This window comes from Crinia signifera, chromosome 19 (assembly GCF_055691185.1).
Source record: "Crinia signifera chromosome 19, ASM5569118v1, whole genome shotgun sequence".
Taxonomy (NCBI): domain Eukaryota; kingdom Metazoa; phylum Chordata; class Amphibia; order Anura; family Myobatrachidae; genus Crinia; species Crinia signifera.
Window position 1 is genome coordinate 135,056,274 of NC_139226.1, and position 20,772 is coordinate 135,077,045.

Here is a 20,772-nt window from a genome sequence, read left to right on the forward strand (position 1 = left end):
ATGTCCGATGAAAAGTTATTGTTTGGTAGGGTGAAATGAAATGAATAAAGGTAACAGTCACTCTGGCGTATAAGTAGTACGCACTATAGCAAACAGATGGTTGATTTTGCGTATAGCAAGCAGAAGGTATGCAGCAGTGATGGTATGCAGTGATTGGAAACAGGGGGTTAATGATTTTGTCTCACCCACAGATAGCGCTTGCCAAGTCTGATGGTTGCTCCATTCCCCGTAAGGAGGAAGATGTTGGTGGCCGGTAGTTGTCCTCTGTGGGTCGCCAGATGCACTGGCGCCGGCGGGTGGTGTTGCTCTCCTGAAAGGACGGAGCGTCCTAATGCTCAGACGGCGATACTGCTGCTGACGATGTTTGCACTGTTCTTCCGTGTAGCGCTAAGGCTGTGTATCCAGCGGGACAATGAGTGGCGGCGGGCGGCTCCAAACGTCTCAGTGGTGTGACGTCAACGCGTTTCGTCTCCTACGTGGTATTGGAGACTTTTTCAAGACGGATACTAGTGCTTATTCTGTATCCCTTTTATTTGGTCAGGCTGATTGGATCAATTATCCTATTTTCTACATAATATTAGTAAATATAGATAAAAAAAGTATAATAATAGTATATAGATAGAGTGATTCATATAAACATTTAGTCATTCGATAAATAATAATACTAAAAAGCAGTGTGTCCGATACTTAGATGCAAATAAAAACGCTACATTGTAAGAACTGTTCTAATTGTCAACTAATAGGGGTCAGCTGTCACAGAGTTGTTTCCCAGACAAATCGTTACTCAGTTTAGAGGCAAAGCATAGGATGTTAATTCATGTTCCATTCTATTGGTCAGTTAGTATAGAGAGAGCAAAAACAGAGAGAGATAATATCCAATAATAATATACAGTATTATTACGATGCACATCATTGACATTAATGCATATATATATAGAAGAGGCAATTTACAGAGCATACAGATTCAGTTTATTGAATTATAATGTTTATTAATCTATGCATTTTAAAGTTGCAGTAAACCAATATATATATTTTACATTTAGCTAGAATTACAGCAAAGGTATGTTATCATTATATTAAATCTAATCTTCAGTATATTATGTATTTATTTACTTATTTATTTATGACTGCTGTTGAGAGACCATCAAGATAGAAAATAAAAATAAAAAATATAAAATATATTGAAAATAAAAATAAAAATATATACATATGGAGAAAAAAAAAGGGAAAAAAATTTATATATATATATATATATATATATATATATATATATATAAAAATAAACATATATATAATGTGTATTAAGCCAGGATATTTAGTTTGAATTGATTCTTATTAGATCACAGAAAGGGAGGGGGAAGGGAAAGGGGGAGGGGGGGAAAAGCGGGGGGGGGGGATTTTTTAGACAACCCTTATATCTACAGTGCCTTAGCTATGATTTTAATAAATCCACTTTTATTGATCAATATATTCTCCACATAAGTATATTTATATTCAAAAGTTTACAAAAAGCCCTTTCAATAAATCCAAAGGAGTTTCAGAAGATTTGTTCATGTAGCGAACATAGGGGGATATCCCCATAATTTGGACATTGACAAACCCACACTGTCAATAAGCAGTGTGGGTAGATCGCCTTCGCTCCACTCTAATTGGTGATCCCAGGATTTCAATGAAATAACCTTATATATAAATATAAATACCTCACCCAGACCAATCAAATGAACCACAAAAGAACATATATAAGTTTTAATCTCTGTTGGTTTTAATCTCAATTATAATTTTGATTTTATTTTTATTTTTAATCCAGACAAGCGAAGTCCAGGGCCTCATTGAGACCCCTAGGGCTCAGCGTGTCTAGCTTAAAAATCCAGGACGATTCGGCCAAACAAAGCTTCCTATACCTATCTCCCCCTCTCTTGGTGGTTTCGACATGTTCTACTCCTGTGATGGTTAAACCACTTGGATCACTCTGATGTTTATCCAGAAAGTGTCGGGGGATACTATGCTTCATCATTTTATTCAGGATATTATTCCTGTGTTCCCTGAATCTCATTTTCAGAGACCTAATAGTGCGTCCAACGTACTGGAGTTTACAGGGACACTCCAGCACGTACACGCAATAGGAGGTATCACAGTTCATAAAAGACTTTATATTATGTGTTGAACTATTTACAGATGATGTTATATTATTCTTTTTATTGAGCATATGTCTACAAGTTAGGCATATATTCTTGCCACATTTGAAATTTCCATTTGGTCTAGAGGGTAACCAGGATTGCTGTTTTTCTATTTTTAGGGGAGGAAGCAAGCTTGGGGCGATGTTGTCCTTCAAATTTCTATTTCTTCTAAAGGTTATCTTGGAGGTAGTAATTATTTCTTGTAATATTTTGTCATAACTAAGGATCTCAAAATTACTTAACAGAATCTTCTTAATTTGATTTGATTTATTATAAAATTTTGTTATGAATGCTAATGTATTTCCAAATTTATTAGGATTTTCGTTTGGTGTTATAATTTTTTGTTGTTTTTTTGGGACTAAGAGGGTGTCTCTATTAATATTCTATACTTGTATCGATGCCTTCTGTAATAAATTAGTTGGATATTCACGTCTTTTGAAATTAAGTATCATTTGATCTGCCTGGGATTTATAATCAGATTCAAGGGTACAATTACGACGGAGTCTGGTTAGCTGGTTTTGGGGGATGTTGTCAACCCAGGGTCTATAATGACCACTCTTGTAATGCAAGTAATTATTAGTCCCCACAGGTTTCTTATAGTTATTGGAAATAAGAGTATTGTTGTGAATTGAGAACGCAATATCCAGGAAGTTTACTGAAGTGTAACTAAAAGTGTGAGTGAAGGTTAAATTAAATGTGTTGGAGTTCAAATAATTAACAAAATCAAATGCCAAATTGTGTCCCCCATTCCAAATAATAAATAGGTCATCAATGAAACGGCCATAGAGGACCAGATTCCCCCTAAATGGACCGCCCCATATAAGTTGTTCTTCGAGGCGGCCCATATAGAGGTTCGCAAAGCTAGGTGCGAATCTGGTCCCCATGGCCGTTCCAAGGCGCTGTAGAAAAAAGTGCTCATTGAAAAGAAAAAAATTGTGAGTTAAGATGAAAAGAATAGAATCAAGAAGAAATTGTTTACGCGGTGCGGATATATCATTAGTGGAGTTGAGGTAGTGGTTAATGGCATCAATGCCCTTGTCATGGGGTATGTTGGTATATAATGCCTGGACATCTAGGGTCAAGAAACCCCACCCCTCTGTCCATGCTAAATTTAGAGTTTTATTAAGTATGTGAGTGGTATCTTTAATGTGCGAGGGGAGTGCCGTGACGAATTGTTGTAAGTGTGAGTCAACAAAATGTAAGAAGTTAGAAGTAAGGGACCCTACACCTGAAATAATAGGACGTCCAGGGGGTGAAGTGAGACTTTTGTGTATTTTAGGTAAAAAGTAAAAAGTGGGAGTGATGGGGTGATAAGGAAATAAAAATTGAGATTCCTCCCTGGATATTGCGCTCTCAACTACCGCAGTTGTGAGCATTTGTTTGAATTGCGACTGGTAGGGGATTGAGGGGTTATTCTGGAGTTGGGTGTAGTATTTGGTATCTTTTAATTGTTTATAGGCTTCGGTTACATAAGCCTCCCTGTCCATTATTACTACCCCTCCCCCTTTGTCGGCCTGTTTGACCACTATAGATAAGTCCTCCTTGAGACTTTTTAGAGCCAGATGCTCCTTTTTAGTTAGATTATCAGCTGGTAAATCTCTATTGTTGAAAAATTTCTTCTTATTCTTTACTGTTTTTGTGTTTTTACCTGTGGAGGCTTGGGAACATAGATTTTTAAAGTCTTGTAATGTTTTATTATAAAATATTGTAATTGCAGGGCTTTTTTGTTCTAGTGGAAAAAAACTAGATTTTTTTTTAAACAGTGGTTTGGTGGTAGAGTTTTTGATTGTATTTATATTGAAGGTCTCGATCTCATCAAGGTTATTTTCATCTAAGAGAGATTCTAGTGTTTCTAGGCCTACAAGATCGGTCTCATCCAAAATTATTGGTAAACTTTCTTTATCTTGATTAATTTTGCTTAATTCTTTTGTCGCGAAATACCGCTTTCTACAAAGGTCTCTGGTAAATTTGTTTAGGTCTAAAAATAAATCAAAAACATTAGGGTTCTGATGGGGTGCAAAATTCAGGCCTTTACATAATAGGGTTTTCTGAGGGTCTGTTAACTGGTGTGCTGTGAGATTAAAGATACCAGAAGTATCTACTTTAGACGAGGTTTGTTTCGTTCTTTTTCTGCCTCCTCTTCTCCCTCTCCCTCGCGGTACCTTTTGGGGGTATGGCGGGGGAGATTGGAGTACGGGTTTGGATCTTGCCAGCTCCTTGGTTGAAAAACCTGTTCACTGTGGTTTCTCTCATTAGAAGTATTAGATGGTATTAATTGAGGAGGTGGGGATCTTCTTCTCTCTCTGTAAGAGTCTCTATAGGGTCTGGATTCCCTGTTAAAGGACTCAGTCCTATCTCTATAGTTATTAGGTTTATGATTGTAATTGTTCTGGGATCTGTTTCTATATGTTTGGTATGAATTTTTACGTTGTCTAAAGGCTGGGCGTGATCTATATGTCTGCTGGTTCTCTTCATCTGGTATATTTGTCTTAATTTTATGATATGTCCTTACGATATTTCTTTGGTAATCGTTATGGTCTCTCTCCCATTTACGTTTTTTATTTGTGATCAATTCTTTTTCAAATCTCTCTACTCTATTGTTAATCTGTTCATCTCTCTCTCTAAAAGCTGGATTGTCTTTAAAGTTAAGTAGCTCATCTTTAGTTTTTTCTATTTTGGTGACTGTTTTTTCTACTGTCTCCTCGCGGTATTTAATTAACAATTTCATTAGCGTGAAGGAGCAGTTGTCAAGTGCCTCATTCCATTTCCTGAGTAATTCAGGTTGGTCATTAATTGACAAATGTTTAGATAGTCTAAGTCCCCTTGGGATTATTTTTGTATCAATATACTTTTGTAGAGAGATGCTGTCCCACCAGTTTCGCATCTCATCTTTTAATAGGTCTTCAAGGCTATAAAATAGCTTATTCATATTCGGGGGGGCACTTGACAAAGGCTCCTCATTTTTTTGAGTCAAATTAAATTGTAATAAATAAAAGTCTCTACGAGTTTTACGGTCATTATAACTTCTAAAATCATTCATAGCTGCACGCTGGTCAATATTCAAATGATCTGAAGTATATAAAGAAAAATTTATATATAAATGAATGATTATTAGGTGGCTGCTTGGGGAATGGCACAAAGAGAATTTCTATAGGAAAAAAGTTTTCTTGCAGACCGTAAAATTGGAAATATACCAATTCACAATCTGCAAGAAAGCCCCAGCGCTCAAAATTTAAAAAGAATTATTATGTTTAGAGATATCCAATAAGGGACAGCTGCTGCAAATCACACCTGTGGGTTTGCCTATACCCACAAAGGTATAATAGTACAAAAAGGGGGAAAGGTAATTGGTATGTATTGCGCTGCTGAACCCAATTTATTGTATATATACTCTAAAATAGAGGAAATGACCAACGTGCAGTGAATGACACGGACACACTGCTTAAAAAAGTATAAATTTAATATATTATATCAAATAATACATAAAACATTAAGGGAAATAATCAGGAACACAAAAATTACATATATAAGAAAAATAAAAAACACATTAAATATATGCCACTCTATTAAAAATCTTTCATAGGATAGATATATCGGCTGGGTGGTTGTAGCCTGATAGATAATAGTCCTTAAATAGGGCTAGAAATGGACGTTCGTTAAATTGGAGGCACTCCGCTGTTATTAAGCCACATAAAGAATAATGAGAGTTGTTAGATGGTTTTTATGCGGCTCAGAAATCCAGTTAGTGGAAATTGATTGATATGAATAATAGAATAAATGTCCGATGAAAAGTTATTGTTTGGTAGGGTGAAATGAAATGAATAAAGGTAACAGTCACTCTGGCGTATAAGTAGCACGCACTATAGCAAACAGATGGTTGATTTTGCGTATAGCAAGCAGAAGGTATGCAGCAGTGATGGTATGCAGTGATTGGAAACAGGGGGTTAATGATTTTGTCTCACCCACAGATAGCGCTTGCCAAGTCTGATGGTTGCTCCGTTCCCCGTAAGGAGGAAGATGTTGGTGGCCGGTAGTTGTCCTCTGTGGGTCGCCAGATGCACTGGCGCCGGCGGGTGGTGTTGCTCTCCTGAAAGGATGGAGCGTCCTAATGCTCAGACGGCGATACTGCTGCTGACGATGTTTGCACTGTTCTTCCGTGTAGCGCTAAGGCTGTGTATCCAGCGGGACAATGAGTGGCGGCGGGCGGCTCCAAACGTCTCAGTGGTGTGACGTTAACGCGTTTCGTCTCCTACGTGGTATTGGAGACTTTTTCAAGACGGATACTAGTGCTTATTCTGTATCCCTTTTATTTGGTCAGGCTGATTGGATCAATTATCCTATTTTCTACATAATATTAGTAAATATAGATAAAAAAGTATAATAATAGTATATAGATAGAGTGATTCATATAAACATTTAGTCATTCGATAAATAATAATACTAAAAAGCAGTGTGTCCGATACTTAGATGCAAATAAAAACGCTACATTGTAAGAACTGTTCTAATTGTCAACTAATAGGGGTCAGCTGTCACAGAGTTGTTTCCCAGACAAATCGTTACTCAGTTTAGAGGCAAAGCATAGGATGTTAATTCATGTTCCATTCTATTGGTCAGTTAGTATAGAGAGAGCAAAAACAGAGAGAGATAATATCCAATAATAATATACAGTATTATTACGATGCACATCATTGACATTAATGCATATATATATAGAAGAGGCAATTTACAGAGCATACAGATTCAGTTTATTTAATTATAATGTTTATTAATCTATGCATTTTAAAGTTGCAGTAAACCAATATATAGATTTTACATTTAGCTAGAATTACAGCAAAGGTATGTTATCATTATATTAAATCTAATCTTCAGTATATTATGTATTTATTTATTTATTTATGACTGCTGTTGAGAGACCATCAAGATAGAAAATAAAAATAAAAAATATTGAAAATAAAAATAAAAATAAAAATATATACATATGGAGAAAAAAAAGGGAAAAAAATGTATGTATATATATATATATATATATATATATATATATATATATATATATATATATATATATATATATATATATATATAATAAACATATATATAATGTGTATTAAGCCAGGATATTTAGTTTGAATTGATTCCTATTAGATCACAGAAAGGGAGGGGGAAGGGAAAGGGGGAGGGGGGGGGGGAAGCGGGGGGGGGGGGGGGGATTTTTTAGACAACCCTTATATCTACAGTGCCTTAGCTATGATTTTAATAAATCCACTTTTATTGATCAATATATTCTCCACATAAGTATATTTATATTCAAAAGTTTACAAAAAGCCCTTTCAATAAATCCAAAGGAGTTTCAGAAGATTTGTTCATGTAGCGAACATAGGGGGATATCCCCATAATTTGGACATTGATTAACCTGGGATATCCCGAGTGGAGAGAGGGGGGTCTGCAAACCCACACTGTCAATAAGCAGTGTGGGTAGATCGCCTTCGCTCCACTCTAATTGGTGATCCCAGGATTTCAATGAAATAACCTTATATATAAATATAAATACCTCACCCAGACCAATCAAATGAACCCCAAAAGAACATATATAAGTTTTAATCTCTTAAACTGAGTAACTGAGTAACGATTTGTCTGGGAAACAACTCTGTGACAGCTGACCCCTATTAGTTGACAATTAGAACAGTTCTTACAATGTAGCGTTTTTATTTGCATCTAAGTATCGGACACACTGCTTTTTAGTATTATTATTTATCGAATGACTAAATGTTTATATGAATCACTCTATCTATATACTATTATTATACTTTTTTATCTATATTTACTAATATTATGTAGAAAATAGGATAATTGATCCAATCAGCCTGACCAAATAAAAGGGATACAGAATAAGCACTAGTATCCGTCTTGAAAAAGTCTCCAATACCACGTAGGAGACGAAACGCGTTAACGTCACACCACTGAGACGTTTGGAGCCGCCCGCCGCCACTCATTGTCCCGCTGGATACACAGCCTTAGCGCTACACGGAAGAACAGTGCAAACATCGTCAGCAGCAGTATCGCCGTCTGAGCATTAGGACGCTCCGTCCTTTCAGGAGAGCAACACCACCCGCCGGCGCCAGTGCATCTGGCGACCCACAGAGGACAACTACCGGCCACCAACATCTTCCTCCTTACGGGGAACGGAGCAACCATCAGACTTGGCAAGCGCTATCTGTGGGTGAGACAAAATCATTAACCCCCTGTTTCCAATCACTGCATACCATCACTGCTGCATACCTTCTGCTTGCTATACGCAAAATCAACCATCTGTTTGCTATAGTGCGTGCTACTTATACGCCAGAGTGACTGTTACCTTTATTCATTTCATTTCACCCTACCAAACAATAACTTTTCATCGGACATTTATTCTATTATTCATATCAATCAATTTCCACAAACAGCATTTCTGAGCCGCATAAAAACCATCTAACAACTCTCATTATTCTTTATGTGGCTTAATAACAGCGGAGTGCCTCCAATTTAACGAACGTCCATTTCTAGCCCTATTTAAGGACTATTATCTATCAGGCTACAACCACCCAGCCAATATATCTATCCTATGAAAGATTTTTAATAGAGTGGCATATATTTAATGTGTTTTTTATTTTTCTTATATATGTAATTTTTGTGTTCCTGATTATTTCCCTTAATGTTTTATGTATTATTTGATATAATATATTAAATTTATACTTTTTTAAGCAGTGTGTCCGTGTCATTCACTGCACGTTGGTCATTTCCTCTATTTTAGAGTATATATACAATAAATTGGGTTCAGCAGCGCAATACATACCAATTACCTTTCCCCCTTTCTCATATCAGGTAAATCATTTACAACTTTCATTTGGTCAGATACAAACCATGGGACATAGTTCTGTCTCTCAACTAATTGCTGTACCTGTTGGCCCGCTGCATCTGTAACCATTTGAGGGTGGTAAGTTACTCTAACTGGGTACATAGAAGGATCTGATTGTGATGCTGACACACTACTGCGTGGAAGACTATGGGGGTTATTCTGATCGTAGCGGCCAAACGTGCGTACGTTCGCTATTAACGTACGCTAGCCGCACGCGGCCGTTGGGGTTAAGTCCACCCACAACTCAGCCGCATACGTACGGCCAGAAACAACGTCAAAGGGGAGTGGCGTACAATTGAGCGTACGCCAACGTACACGGACGGGCCAGCCCTTACACTCCGACAACTGGCGTACAACTGAGCGTACGCCACCGTTTACGGCCGTCTCTCGTCCGTCTTCCCGCCGACTTCTTGCGGAAATCTGAGCGTACGCCAGCTTGCACGGACGGGTCCCTATTGTTTTCAATAGAAAACTCCGCTCATGTCACCGCTCGTGAGAGTGAGCGTACGTCCGTGTACGCTGGCATACCCTTCACATATATGGACCTGCAAATCTTGCCTTTCAACTATAATTATGAAAATTAATTAATTGATTAAATTAATTAATGGGCAAAATAGTGCCCATGGGCTTAAAACATTGCTGAAACATCCTTTGTAGGTGTTAGATGTGGTTTATGTTACTGTATCATAAATACAAAACCTATGTTTGTATTAGAGTGAACACGTTGACACATGTCGACTTGTGTAGATTGAGTGTGCTACTGTGTAAAGTCTATGAAAGCACGTAGTGAATGTGTATAACTGTTTAACAAATACCTACCTTAGCATATATAAGCAGGTCTTAAAAAGATTCTTACCTTAAATTAAACAAACCTTTAAATGTAGAGAAGTATAGAAAGATAAGCTTCCAATGTGTTTGAGTGCTGTGTGTGGCTTGCAGGTAGTGAAATCATGGTTTGGACTTAATAGACTGCAGCATTGGTTATTACATTCAGGTGTATGTGTTTGGTAGTAAGCAGCGTAAATTAGCAAACCCAGGCGCACGCTGGCATGCGGTATCTGTAGGGGTGGTTTGAGATGGCGGTTGGCGGCCGCCTGTTTTGTGTCCGAAATGAACGGTGCTGTAGTCGATCGTGCGGTAGTAGCACCGCTCATTTTTGGTGCACACCCCCGTGTACGCCCATATTTACGCCCATTTTCCCTCATTATTTCGGCCGCTCCCCTCATCACGCCCCTATGCCGCCCCCAATGCCCGTACACTCGCGTATAGGTTTTTTCGCACGTAGAGACCCGTCCGTAAGCGTTGTGGAGTGTTCGCGCCTGCGCATTAGCGAATGTACGCATACGCAGATCATTAAAAATCCCGGGACGTCCGCGTACGGCCCGGCCGCTCCAACCAGAATAAGGCCCTATATATTTTGACTGGGTACTATCCAGGCCTGTCACTAGGAACTGGATTGCCATAGAATTCTGTTTGTTTGCGTGTCCTAGCCTCAGATAACCCTTCTCTGGGTGGACTTTGATTGTAATGTTATAACCTTATTACAGATCTTACTTCTGGGTCACATGGTAAAACCTCTGACCCTACCCAATTCCCACAATTAGGACATTTTGTGTCTCCCTCTGGTATACAATACACACATATTGGACACTTCATCTGTGGACAATACATTCCAATTTTAAGGGATTTCAAATCTGAAGTTGGATACAATTCCCCAGTCCCCATTCCTGACCTGGCTATACCAGTAGTATTTCTAACTGCTGTTGTAATTGTGGATGTGGTGCCCCCTGCTGTGAGCAAGTCTAATTCTTCTATGTTCTGTCCCCCAACTGCCTGGGATTGCTCAGTTACCTGTGGTGGTTGGTGTACAAATGGTGCATTATCTACCTGATTATCTACTTGTGGTGGTGCATTAGGTCTTGGTAAGTGATATGGTGGTGGACTTTCAAATGGCAACTCCTGTTTCTTTCTCTTTTCATCTTCTAATTCCTGTGACACTGTAAGCCATATATTTACTGTATCTATATAAGCCTTTTTCTATAACCAATGAGCGTTCATCACTTGGAATCGCTTCCAAGCGTCAGGATCTAAAGTTCTATCCTTAGGAAAATTAGCCCTTCTTAAAATCGAACCGATCGATTTCTTACCTTCCCTTCCTGCCACAACCTCTAGGGGGGGAGCTCTCCATTATCCTTCCACTGTTTCCTCCCATAGGTCAATTACCTCCTATGGGTGTGGCCTTTATCCACTTGCAGAAAGCAGTGTGTAACGTTGTGTAGAAGGGTAAAAACTGTGCTCTATTGATTGAGGTTTAATATACTGTAGATGCGGCTTTCAGTTCCCTGTTTTCAATCTAAGCCAAAAAATCATAACCACTTATCAGGACAATAATATTATACCACTTTCATAACCTAGGCAGGCACCCTGTTCTGAGCACTTTAAATATGATCTAGGGTGTGTTGTTTCCTTAATTCAAAGTACTTTTATTTCGATCTAAGCACTTTCTCCACTTTTTATAACAATTGCTGAAGTGTGGGTTTGTTTGGTCACCTAACAAAGTCCACAACATGTTATCTTCTGAGTGTACCAACTCAGAGTAACTGTTTGGGCAAATTATTGGAAATATCCACTTCTCTATTGGTACCAATTCAAGACAGCTTGGATAACGTTCTCCAATTAAATGTTGAAGAACCCCTGCTTCAATATGACATCCAACTCGAGACATGGAGATCATATATTCCACCTGTTTTCATAAAATATGGTTGCTGTATTATTGCAGTCAATTCTGGCTCTATATATTCAAAGCTGGGGAAACTAAAACTTAGAATTATGCTGCATTTACATTCTAGACATGTTCCACGTGATGCAGCATGAGACATAGATAAAGAAAAACACAAGACACTATATCATAAGGGCTTTTCAAGAAAAAATTGACCTGGTAATCACCAAAAGAGACAGATCTAGCCTTTATAAGAGGCTAAAAAAAAAAGGAAAAAATAACAAAAATGTCTTTGGTGATTCCAGTTCTGTCTTGATTCATATACACCTTACGCTTATTGATGTTTAAATGACAAATAGACAGACAATCAGTCAAACCAGAACATGTACATAAAGACACTTAGTTTTATAAGGGCTGTATCCTAATTGGTTCAGGATGACTCCCAGGGGCACTCATTGGCATAAGGCAGGGCCAGAGGGGGTGTTACCAAGATGGTTAACTAGGCGCGTGATATGAGTGGTTACTCTGAGTGGGTAGCAGCTGCTTTTAAGAGGTTATAGCGGACCTCTTTGGGTAAATACAACAAAACACAACACAAAGTGGAAGCAGCGCTGGGATTTAGACACTGTATTCGATGGATTATATGAATATTTTAAAGCACATTTATTAAAAAAACAATATAAACAATATAAAAATAACCATATTGTAAAATGGCAGTTTTAAAATGACCCTGCACTCCTAATATGGCTTGACTGGCTAGAAGAGTCCTTCTTTATCAAGGCTGTATTAAGGGCATATATTATAATCTCACCACAGTTGGAATAGTGGGGTTTTTCCAAATAAGTCCAAACGTCCTCTCTATGTTGCGGGTGTGCACTGATGGTAGATAGCCGCTGGAGGAATACCAGGATCTTGTAGGAATTTCCCAAAGTAGGTAGGTGGTTGTCTTGGATTCAGCATATACCAAGGAAGGTCTTAGTCGTATCCGAACCCTTATACACCTTATAACTTATATTGTACCAGACAAACAGACAAACAAACAAAAATGCTTTTAGAGCTCCTGGTCCGGTGTTAACTAAGAAGTAATACCAGACTGGACTGCTCTACTAACAAACCTCGTAAAGATGGTTATTTTAACAATCATTCAACATGAAACATAAGCATGAAAATTCAAACAACACAGTTACACAAGTTACAATGACAATACAAAAACAATACAAAACAATACAAAACAGTACAGTTATATCTTAAGGCTGTGAAATATCTGAATACTTCGGGTTCTATATGAAGTTTGTAAGGAAGAACGCAAATGTGTATTTATGCTATTTATGCTCTGCTTTACAGGGGTCCTGAGGGAGTAAAATAGTTTTCTCTTAATTGGAAACAAATTTCACTCACCTCAAATCCTGTGTAAATGTTTCCAGCTGAGCAGCACAAAATCTAAGCATTCTGTCCTTGATCCTTCATCCTCAGATGAGACCCCACTGAAAGAGATGTAATGCGACCTGCAGAAGTATTCAGATATTCCAGGATCAAAGGAACTGACGACAGTGACTTGGAAGAGAAGTCTTTATTTCTGGTGCTGGTTCTCTTATATATATATACAGAATACACAGTTATTTCCTTAGAAACCCTTGTCATATGCTTTCCTTCCCCCAACATACATAGAAAGGGTCTTTTGTTTATCACATCCCGTGTTCCACATCTGACTACTGTCCATAATAATTGAATTATCTAGTGGAACATATGACTTAGACAGGATATACATTCATGTTAACTGTTTCAGCTTCTTGTAGATGAGACATTCATTGTTTAATCCTAGTACAGATATGGATCTTATAATACTTTGTACTGGTAGGAATCATAATATGTTATAAGAAATATAATGTTAAGTAAGATAAACGCTATCACCATTGAATGATGTGGGGGTGTTCCCCCACAGCTTGCGAATGGATGTTTATGAAAAACATCCATTTGCAGCTCCTGTGAACAAATGAGGCATGCAAGGGGGTGCGTATCGGCATTCGCAGGGCTGCATCTGGTGGAATTGCAAGGCTGCGAATACAAACCAACTAGGATAAGGTCCTTAGTACATGACTGATGTCTATAGAGGCTAAGACTAAATATAAGATAAGAATAACTAGGAAGATCAATTGTTATTAGTTATTATCCAGAAAATGGCCACCAATCACATCCTATATATTCCCCTTGACAGCTGTAAGAACCATCATTTGTTTATAATCTGTGAGATCACTCTCTACCTTTCTATCAAGTAACTCACAGGAGATAATTACAAATCCTTCATCGGTGAGGGTCTTTCTTGCAAAACTATCATCATAATTAAATGCATGTATCCTATGGTCACCAGCAGTGTAATATGTGGCATTTAAGGTTCCAATAACTATAAAGTATCCCCCGGGTTTAAGCAGCTTTGACATCTTCCTCAGGTTTCTGATGTAATCTTCTTGGTCCTGACTAACCCCTTCCAGCATCGCCCCAGTCACTAGACAGTTGGCTTGTGGTAACACCACAGGATCCGTGAGATTCTCTTTGCTGAAGTCACATTTCATAACGCGTGTAATTGTCTCCTTTAACTTTTCTTCTTTCTCTTGCTCTTCGACACTAGAAAAAAAGCATTATACAGGTTGAGTCTCCCTTATCCGAAATGCTTAGGACCACGAGCATTCCGGATAAGGGATTTTTCCAGTTTTTGGAATAAATATTTTTAGGCATACTTACTTGTCCCCTGGTGGTGCCCAGATGGTCCCTCGGCTCCCACGTTGTCCCCTGGCATCCACGGCAGGCCTTCAGCACTGTCTCCAGCATCTCCAGCGGTCCCAGGAGTGCATTGCACGAGTTCCCAGGAGCACTCGCGCAATGCACTCCTGGGACCGTTGGAGACGCCGGAGAGGATGCTGAAGGCCTACTGTGGATGCCGGGGGACTTGGTAAGTATAAAAAAAGGGTTAGGGGGGGAAAAATTATATTCGTATTTCTCAAAAAAAAAAAAACAAGTTTTTTGGAATAATTTGGATACGGGATGTACGGATACGGGATACCGTACCTGTATTTACAAGTGTCATTGCAATATTGTGTGTTTCAGTTTAGTTTTGTTTATGCCTCAGCCACAAGACAAATCACCTCAAAGAGAATAAACACTTTACTTGTAACTATCAATTACTTTTGTGAAGCAGTTCAGTGTTTACTGCTCCCTTACTGTATGTGTTCTTTATGTGGATAGTATCATTATACCATTATTTCCATAGATAGCTACTTTTTATATATGTTGCATTACTTCATATGTCATATAGCATGTCTGGCTAGTTGTGTCTTATACACACATCATATCATGCAATTTTCATTCGCATTGTGGAATAATCAATTACAGCATAATGCATTGAGATGTCTGATAGTGTAATACTATGTTCTGTCCACCAGATGTCGCTTCTCCTATACTGTACTGTGCATGTTTCAAATAGCCAATTTAGTGAAACTACTGTATATTATAAAAACACTGCATTCTTGTTTCCTATTTAAGGCGGACATTGGGAATTATTCGAATTAAATCGGTCCCCGCACATTCACACAGGGGAACGCTTTTTTGCAAATGCGCATACATAGAGATGTCTCAGATCTGCGAGCACTGAAAAAAAAATGTGATTGTCATCGACCATCGAATGAGTTCTCCCCGCACCCAAGGCTGCAAATAGATGATTATGCAAATCATCCATTCACATGCCTGCGGGGATTCGAGGGGGTGGCCGTGCAGGTGGCGTCTGGGGGACTCACAAGGCTGTGATATTCGCAGTCTTGCGAGCCAACCAGAATAAGGACCTTTTTTGTGCAACAACCTTTATGCCAAGTTCAGCAATAATTTGCCTTCAGCCGGTCAGCAGATCCTGGAAAAGAAACCATCTGTTGTTTGACTGACAGCGATCTCATAAAGCCAATCGGCGCTATGTCAGTGACCCACATGACCCCTGTGATTTTGGGTAAAATTTGTGGATTGGGACATTGCATTCATTTTACACTGGATTGGGACATATGATGACTCATTCCACTGTCCATTCTACATAGACACGGGACTGAGAACAGCCAAGGACTAGGTATATATGCAGTGTGAGTTTGCTTCAGACAGTGTTAAAACACTGTAATTTGAGCCAAAAAGAAATATTGGGAAACGTTTTTGTGGTCCCCATATTTCATAGAACCAGCGTTGGGTTCTTTAGCCATCGCTGTTTTTGCATATACAAATATAATAATGCCTAGACATCTCCCAAATTTCCAAAATCCTGCACTATAGGCAGGATAATAATGTCACATCCAGATGACATACTTGGTGAGTTCACCATGGACAAAGCATTAACTAATTGTAATTGGGTCACACACAAGAAAATGAGTCCCTCCTTCTGATCCCTCCTGGCTAGGATGAAGCCCAGGGCATTTCCTCAACACCCATGTTTGTTTAGTGCTAAGTTTATTTCAGGTAAATGTAGAATACAATTATACCATATTTACTAGAAATTAAAGGTGTTGTGTCATAGGAAAATGTAACTACAGAATATGACACAGACAATGCACTAAAAAGTTGTCTTGGACTCGCCCTATGACCTTGCTGTACACCTTCATTTACCCAATTATTATTTTGGGTCTTGCATGTACAGTACAGTAGATAATCATCTGACCTCCATCAAATATGTAACAATGACCTATTATGTTACGTGTTCGTTAGAAGGATTTTTTTCATGTGATAAATGCTTTATGTTCTTACATGATTAGATAATATTTTACCTGATACCTGCCAGTTCCGTAGCAATCTTAGATGCATGAGTCCAATCAAACGCCCCAGTGCGGGTGTCCACCCATTTGTTGAGTTCCATAATGCAGGAGTCTTGTATTTTTAGAATTATGATCTCTTTAAAATATTCACAGAAACCAAAAAGATGATGAATGGCGGATCCCTTACTGATGTCAATCAAAGTTTCTCCTTTAATACGGCCTGTGGGGAAAGACTCAGATAAGTAGGAATGTAACAGTCTATATAGTTATAGTGAGTCAACCACAAAGAAAGATAATGTGTGTCCCAGCATTGGCCACATACTGAATACAGGGATTTTATGATGTACATTTCATGGTATAATACTGAGGAATGGCACATGGTGTGTATGAGACATGGTGACTGCAGATAGGTCTGTATAAAATAGGGCATCTTATACTGTGGGGGTTATTCTGATTCACTTGGAAAGGCACAATCACTCTCTAATGGACAAAACCATGTGCACTGCAGGTGGGGGCTGATGTAACATGTGCAGAGAGATTAAAGGTCCCCATACATCAGAAAGATATTGTACCCATCGTACAATCTCAACTGGTTGCGTGATTGATTGTATGACAGATTGTGAGTACATTGTGTGTCCAAAAACCACCAATGACTGCCGGGGAGTTGAAGTGTTAGCTCTGTGCAGGAAGGAACCGGATGTCGCAGTTCCTTCCTCCACTGTCTGAGAGAGAAGTGTGAATTTGCTGAGCAGTAACACTGTGGAGCAGTGCCTGGCGCATACCTCCCAACAGGGATGCAGTCAAAATCCCGATGGTCAAAATCCCGACAGGGTCGAAATCCCGAATGGGTCATAATACCGACAAGGACAAAATCCGGACAAGGATTTAAAATCCCAACAGCATCAAAATACTGACATATAGAATGTACAGGTGAAACAGTCAACATGACTTTCCGTCGACAGGTCGCAAGGTCGACATACGTTTTTTCACTGTTTTTTGACCCGACATGTGCCGACAGGCGGTATTTCATGCCCTACCATCCACTAGGGCGTGGTGGGAGAATAAAATAGTGTGCCCGAAGCATTGCGAGCGAAGCGAGCTATGCGAGGGGCTGCGATTCACCTCCAACTTTGTCCATGTTGACTGTGTCAGATTGCAGATTGAGAAATGCCAGTGATGTGCAAACCAAACGAGTCAGCACTGAATAGCAGATAGTCACAAAGAGAATTGCTGGTACATGGACTTGGGTGCCACTAGAAATTACAGTGATAAACTGATATTTAACAAATGAACATTACACATACTCATCCATCTTATGTCTATGTTCTCTTTTTGCATGATATTTGACCTATGAAATGATCCTATGTGATCATTACATTGATGAAAGTCATGGATCTAAATATATACCGTATTTTTCTACGTGGGACACCTTTTGGCACATTTTTCTTGTGTTTTTTATAATTGTAATAACGACTTTATTCATGAGTTAGTGGACAAGAATTCTGTCAATGTAGATTACATAGTATGTAAGGATAATGTTGCTAATATGTTGACAAAAGGACTGTCATCACATCTGCCTGTTGCAAGTTCCACCAGAAGTAGGGGCATTCTGAATTTCTTGCAAGGAGCATCCCTCCAGCAATTGGTGAGGGAGCCCACTCACAAGGACGCAATATTAGACTTAATACTTACAAATGGTGACAGAATATCTGATGTAAATGTAAGTGAAAACCTGGGATCATCAAGCAGTATGGTTCAAAATAAAGACAGAGACTGACTCGTCGCACACAAAAACAAAGGTGTTAGATTAGAGTAGAGTAGGTGTAAAATAGTGCAAAAAGTTCCTTGATAAATGGCACACCTGCCTACATTATTGGTAATACCTCGGTAAGTAGTCACCTTCTCCCCTGTGCACATCCTCCATGTGCCAAACACATGGAGGGTGATTCAGTCCCATATGTAATAATGGTCTGTAGGAGTACAGGTGCAACCAAAGCAGTTGCTGAGGGAATATACTTTGTGGTGTTTCCCTGTTAAATCAGCTTCCCCAGAGAAACGATTCTCCTGTTCCCATGACACAGAGCTGATGAGCAATGTATTCACCCTGTATGCTATAACAGCAGTCATATACAATAACCATATACAATGTAAACTGAAAACGGACCTGTTGCTAATGCGCTGTGCAGCTTCTCCATAACAAATACCACAACCTCTTCTCTGAACGCACTGTCTGCTCCAAAATATTTCAGGTAGTCTCTGGAATCCATCCCATGCACATGATAAAGCTTCAGGTCAGGTCTGGCTTCCATCCTCTTGTCTTCTGTCACACAGTGCAGGACGGGTCTCTGATCTGTAATATGTATGTTTTTTTTCCGTTATATGTAGTGTAATGTGTGCAGCTCTTCTCTTTTTAAATGTATTAAAGTATATATTTTTATTTACTGTCATCACAATGTTGTCATACTCAGCTGACTATGAGTGTGTTAGTTTTGGCAGAATTGTTATTGATGATGATTAAATATGTGACCTCGCCATGTGATAATCATACGTTACAATGTGCCATAATCCAACTGTATTTTGATTTTGTTTATGAATAACCCTCTACATTCCATCTTAGTAAGCTTGTAAAGACATTTTAGATATTTGTCCTTATCTTAAAAAATATAGAATCCGGTTGGTTACTGTATTGGTATGGGGCAAAATGGCATTACAGAAGTTTTATTTTACATTGCATTTTTAATGTGTTGTTTGTCTGACACACAAACATAGAAAGTACTGTAAAGCATACCTGTCATCCTCACAGAGCACTGGGCATGCACCCATCATGAGGAAAATGAAGGCGTGGCTTTTTGTGCAGCTTCTGGTGAGGAAACACACCCTTTTGTAGATGCCACTCCCCCATACCTGGACCACATGGCTTTGCTGAGTACAGGTGTCCAGATCAGGGCTGCCGAGAGGGGGGGTGGGTGGGTACTAATAACCCGGGCCCAGGCTTGCTGGAGGGGCCCAGTGGGGGCCCTGGTCCGACCCCCCCCCCTTCCCTCCCAGGCAGCAGCACACACCTACAGCATGTGCTGTGCTGACAGCAGGCTCAGCATGAGCGTCTCACTGACAACGTGAGAGTTAATGCTGAGCCTGCTATCAGCACAGAACATGCTGTAGGTGTGTGCTGCTGCTGAGAGGGGGGGTGGAAAATAACACTTTCCCCCTCGACTTTAGAGTGTTTTTTTGCCACACTAAACATTTTGGAGGTGTGGCCTCCCGCAATTAGGCCACGCCCCAAAAATTTTACCGGGGCCCGGCATACCTCTCGGCTGCCCTGGTCCAGATTCCCATATTTAGAAAGATGGAAGGTATGAGAAAGTTCTGTGACATTAATGCCTGTGGTTAATTTGAACTTCTGTTTGTTGCTCTGCTGACATTTTGCACCTGCTTTGAAATAGTCTTAGTAACTGCTAAAATATGCATTAGCAATTGAATACTTAGATCATGTTTATGCCTTATTTGTAACATGCCTTGCCTTTCCCTACCTCACTTACTTTAGGTCACCTTGCTTGTGCCTCATGTCAAGTAAATGATGGGGAGAGGACGGGTAGCGAATTTGTCTGCACACTCTTAGTGGGTCATCAGTATATTTATTTATGGACCCGTGTTGCCCGCTATTTTTTGTTCACATGCGGGGGTGCCACTCAGGGTAACTAGAATATACAGAAAACTGTGGGAGCACAAAGAGTTTGTGCCAGAAAAGAGGTTACGCTGTTTGAGTGCACACTGTATATTTTAATATTTTTTTACTGTATTGTAATCATGAATATGAGATAAAATTTAACTTTTAATAAACTTGCTTTTAAAAAGATTTCCCCTTTGTTTTTATTCCTTTATATTCTTAGGAACAAAAGAGGATTGGGTTTTCTAGGTGAAATATAGAATTAAAATCATATACATTTAGACATGGTGCTCATACAAAGAAATGAATTGAGAAAGTGTAGAGAAATAAAGTATTTAAAACAACAGAATGCCAGAGCCCGTGGTCTGCTGCACTTAATTTGATGTTTTCAATAATATAGTTTTACTGTAGGTCTTCCCTGGGTCTTATTGTGTCTGTGCACTCTTGCCTATATTTGGCTTTAGCCCAGTTGACTATTCAGATGTATTTCGTATGGGGATATATGTTGATTGTTACTATTGCCAAATTTATTGGCGTCT

General features: G+C 39.1%; 1 protein-coding gene across 1 annotated transcript; it reads right to left on the reverse strand.

Annotated features, from left to right (window-relative positions):
- Positions 1 to 13,448: 13,448 nt before the first annotated feature.
- LOC146041639 (nicotinamide N-methyltransferase-like) lies at positions 13,449 to 18,490 on the reverse strand. The gene is made up of 3 exons (XM_083161572.1): positions 18,450 to 18,490; positions 16,579 to 16,824; positions 13,449 to 14,410 (listed from the first exon to the last, which is right to left on the reverse strand). The coding sequence occupies exons 1-3, from the start codon at positions 18,488 to 18,490 to the stop codon at positions 13,984 to 13,986; spliced, it is 714 nt and encodes a 237-aa protein (XP_083017698.1). The 3' UTR covers positions 13,449 to 13,983.
- Positions 18,491 to 20,772: the final 2,282 nt, after the last annotated feature.

What these genes read in the sequence shown, in the direction of transcription:
- LOC146041639 (XM_083161572.1), bottom strand. Translation starts at nt 18,490, where the DNA reads ATGGAGGATGTGCACAGGGGAGAAGGTGACTACTTACCGAG. An exon ending in GAAGGTGACTACTTACCGAG is followed by an intron (nt 16,825 to 18,449) that starts GTATTACCAATA and finishes ATAACTATATAG; the next exon opens with ACTGTTACATTCCTACTTAT. An exon ending in ACGGAACTGGCAGGTATCAG is followed by an intron (nt 14,411 to 16,578) that starts GTAAAATATTAT and finishes CTTTTTTTCTAG; the next exon opens with TGTCGAAGAGCAAGAGAAAG.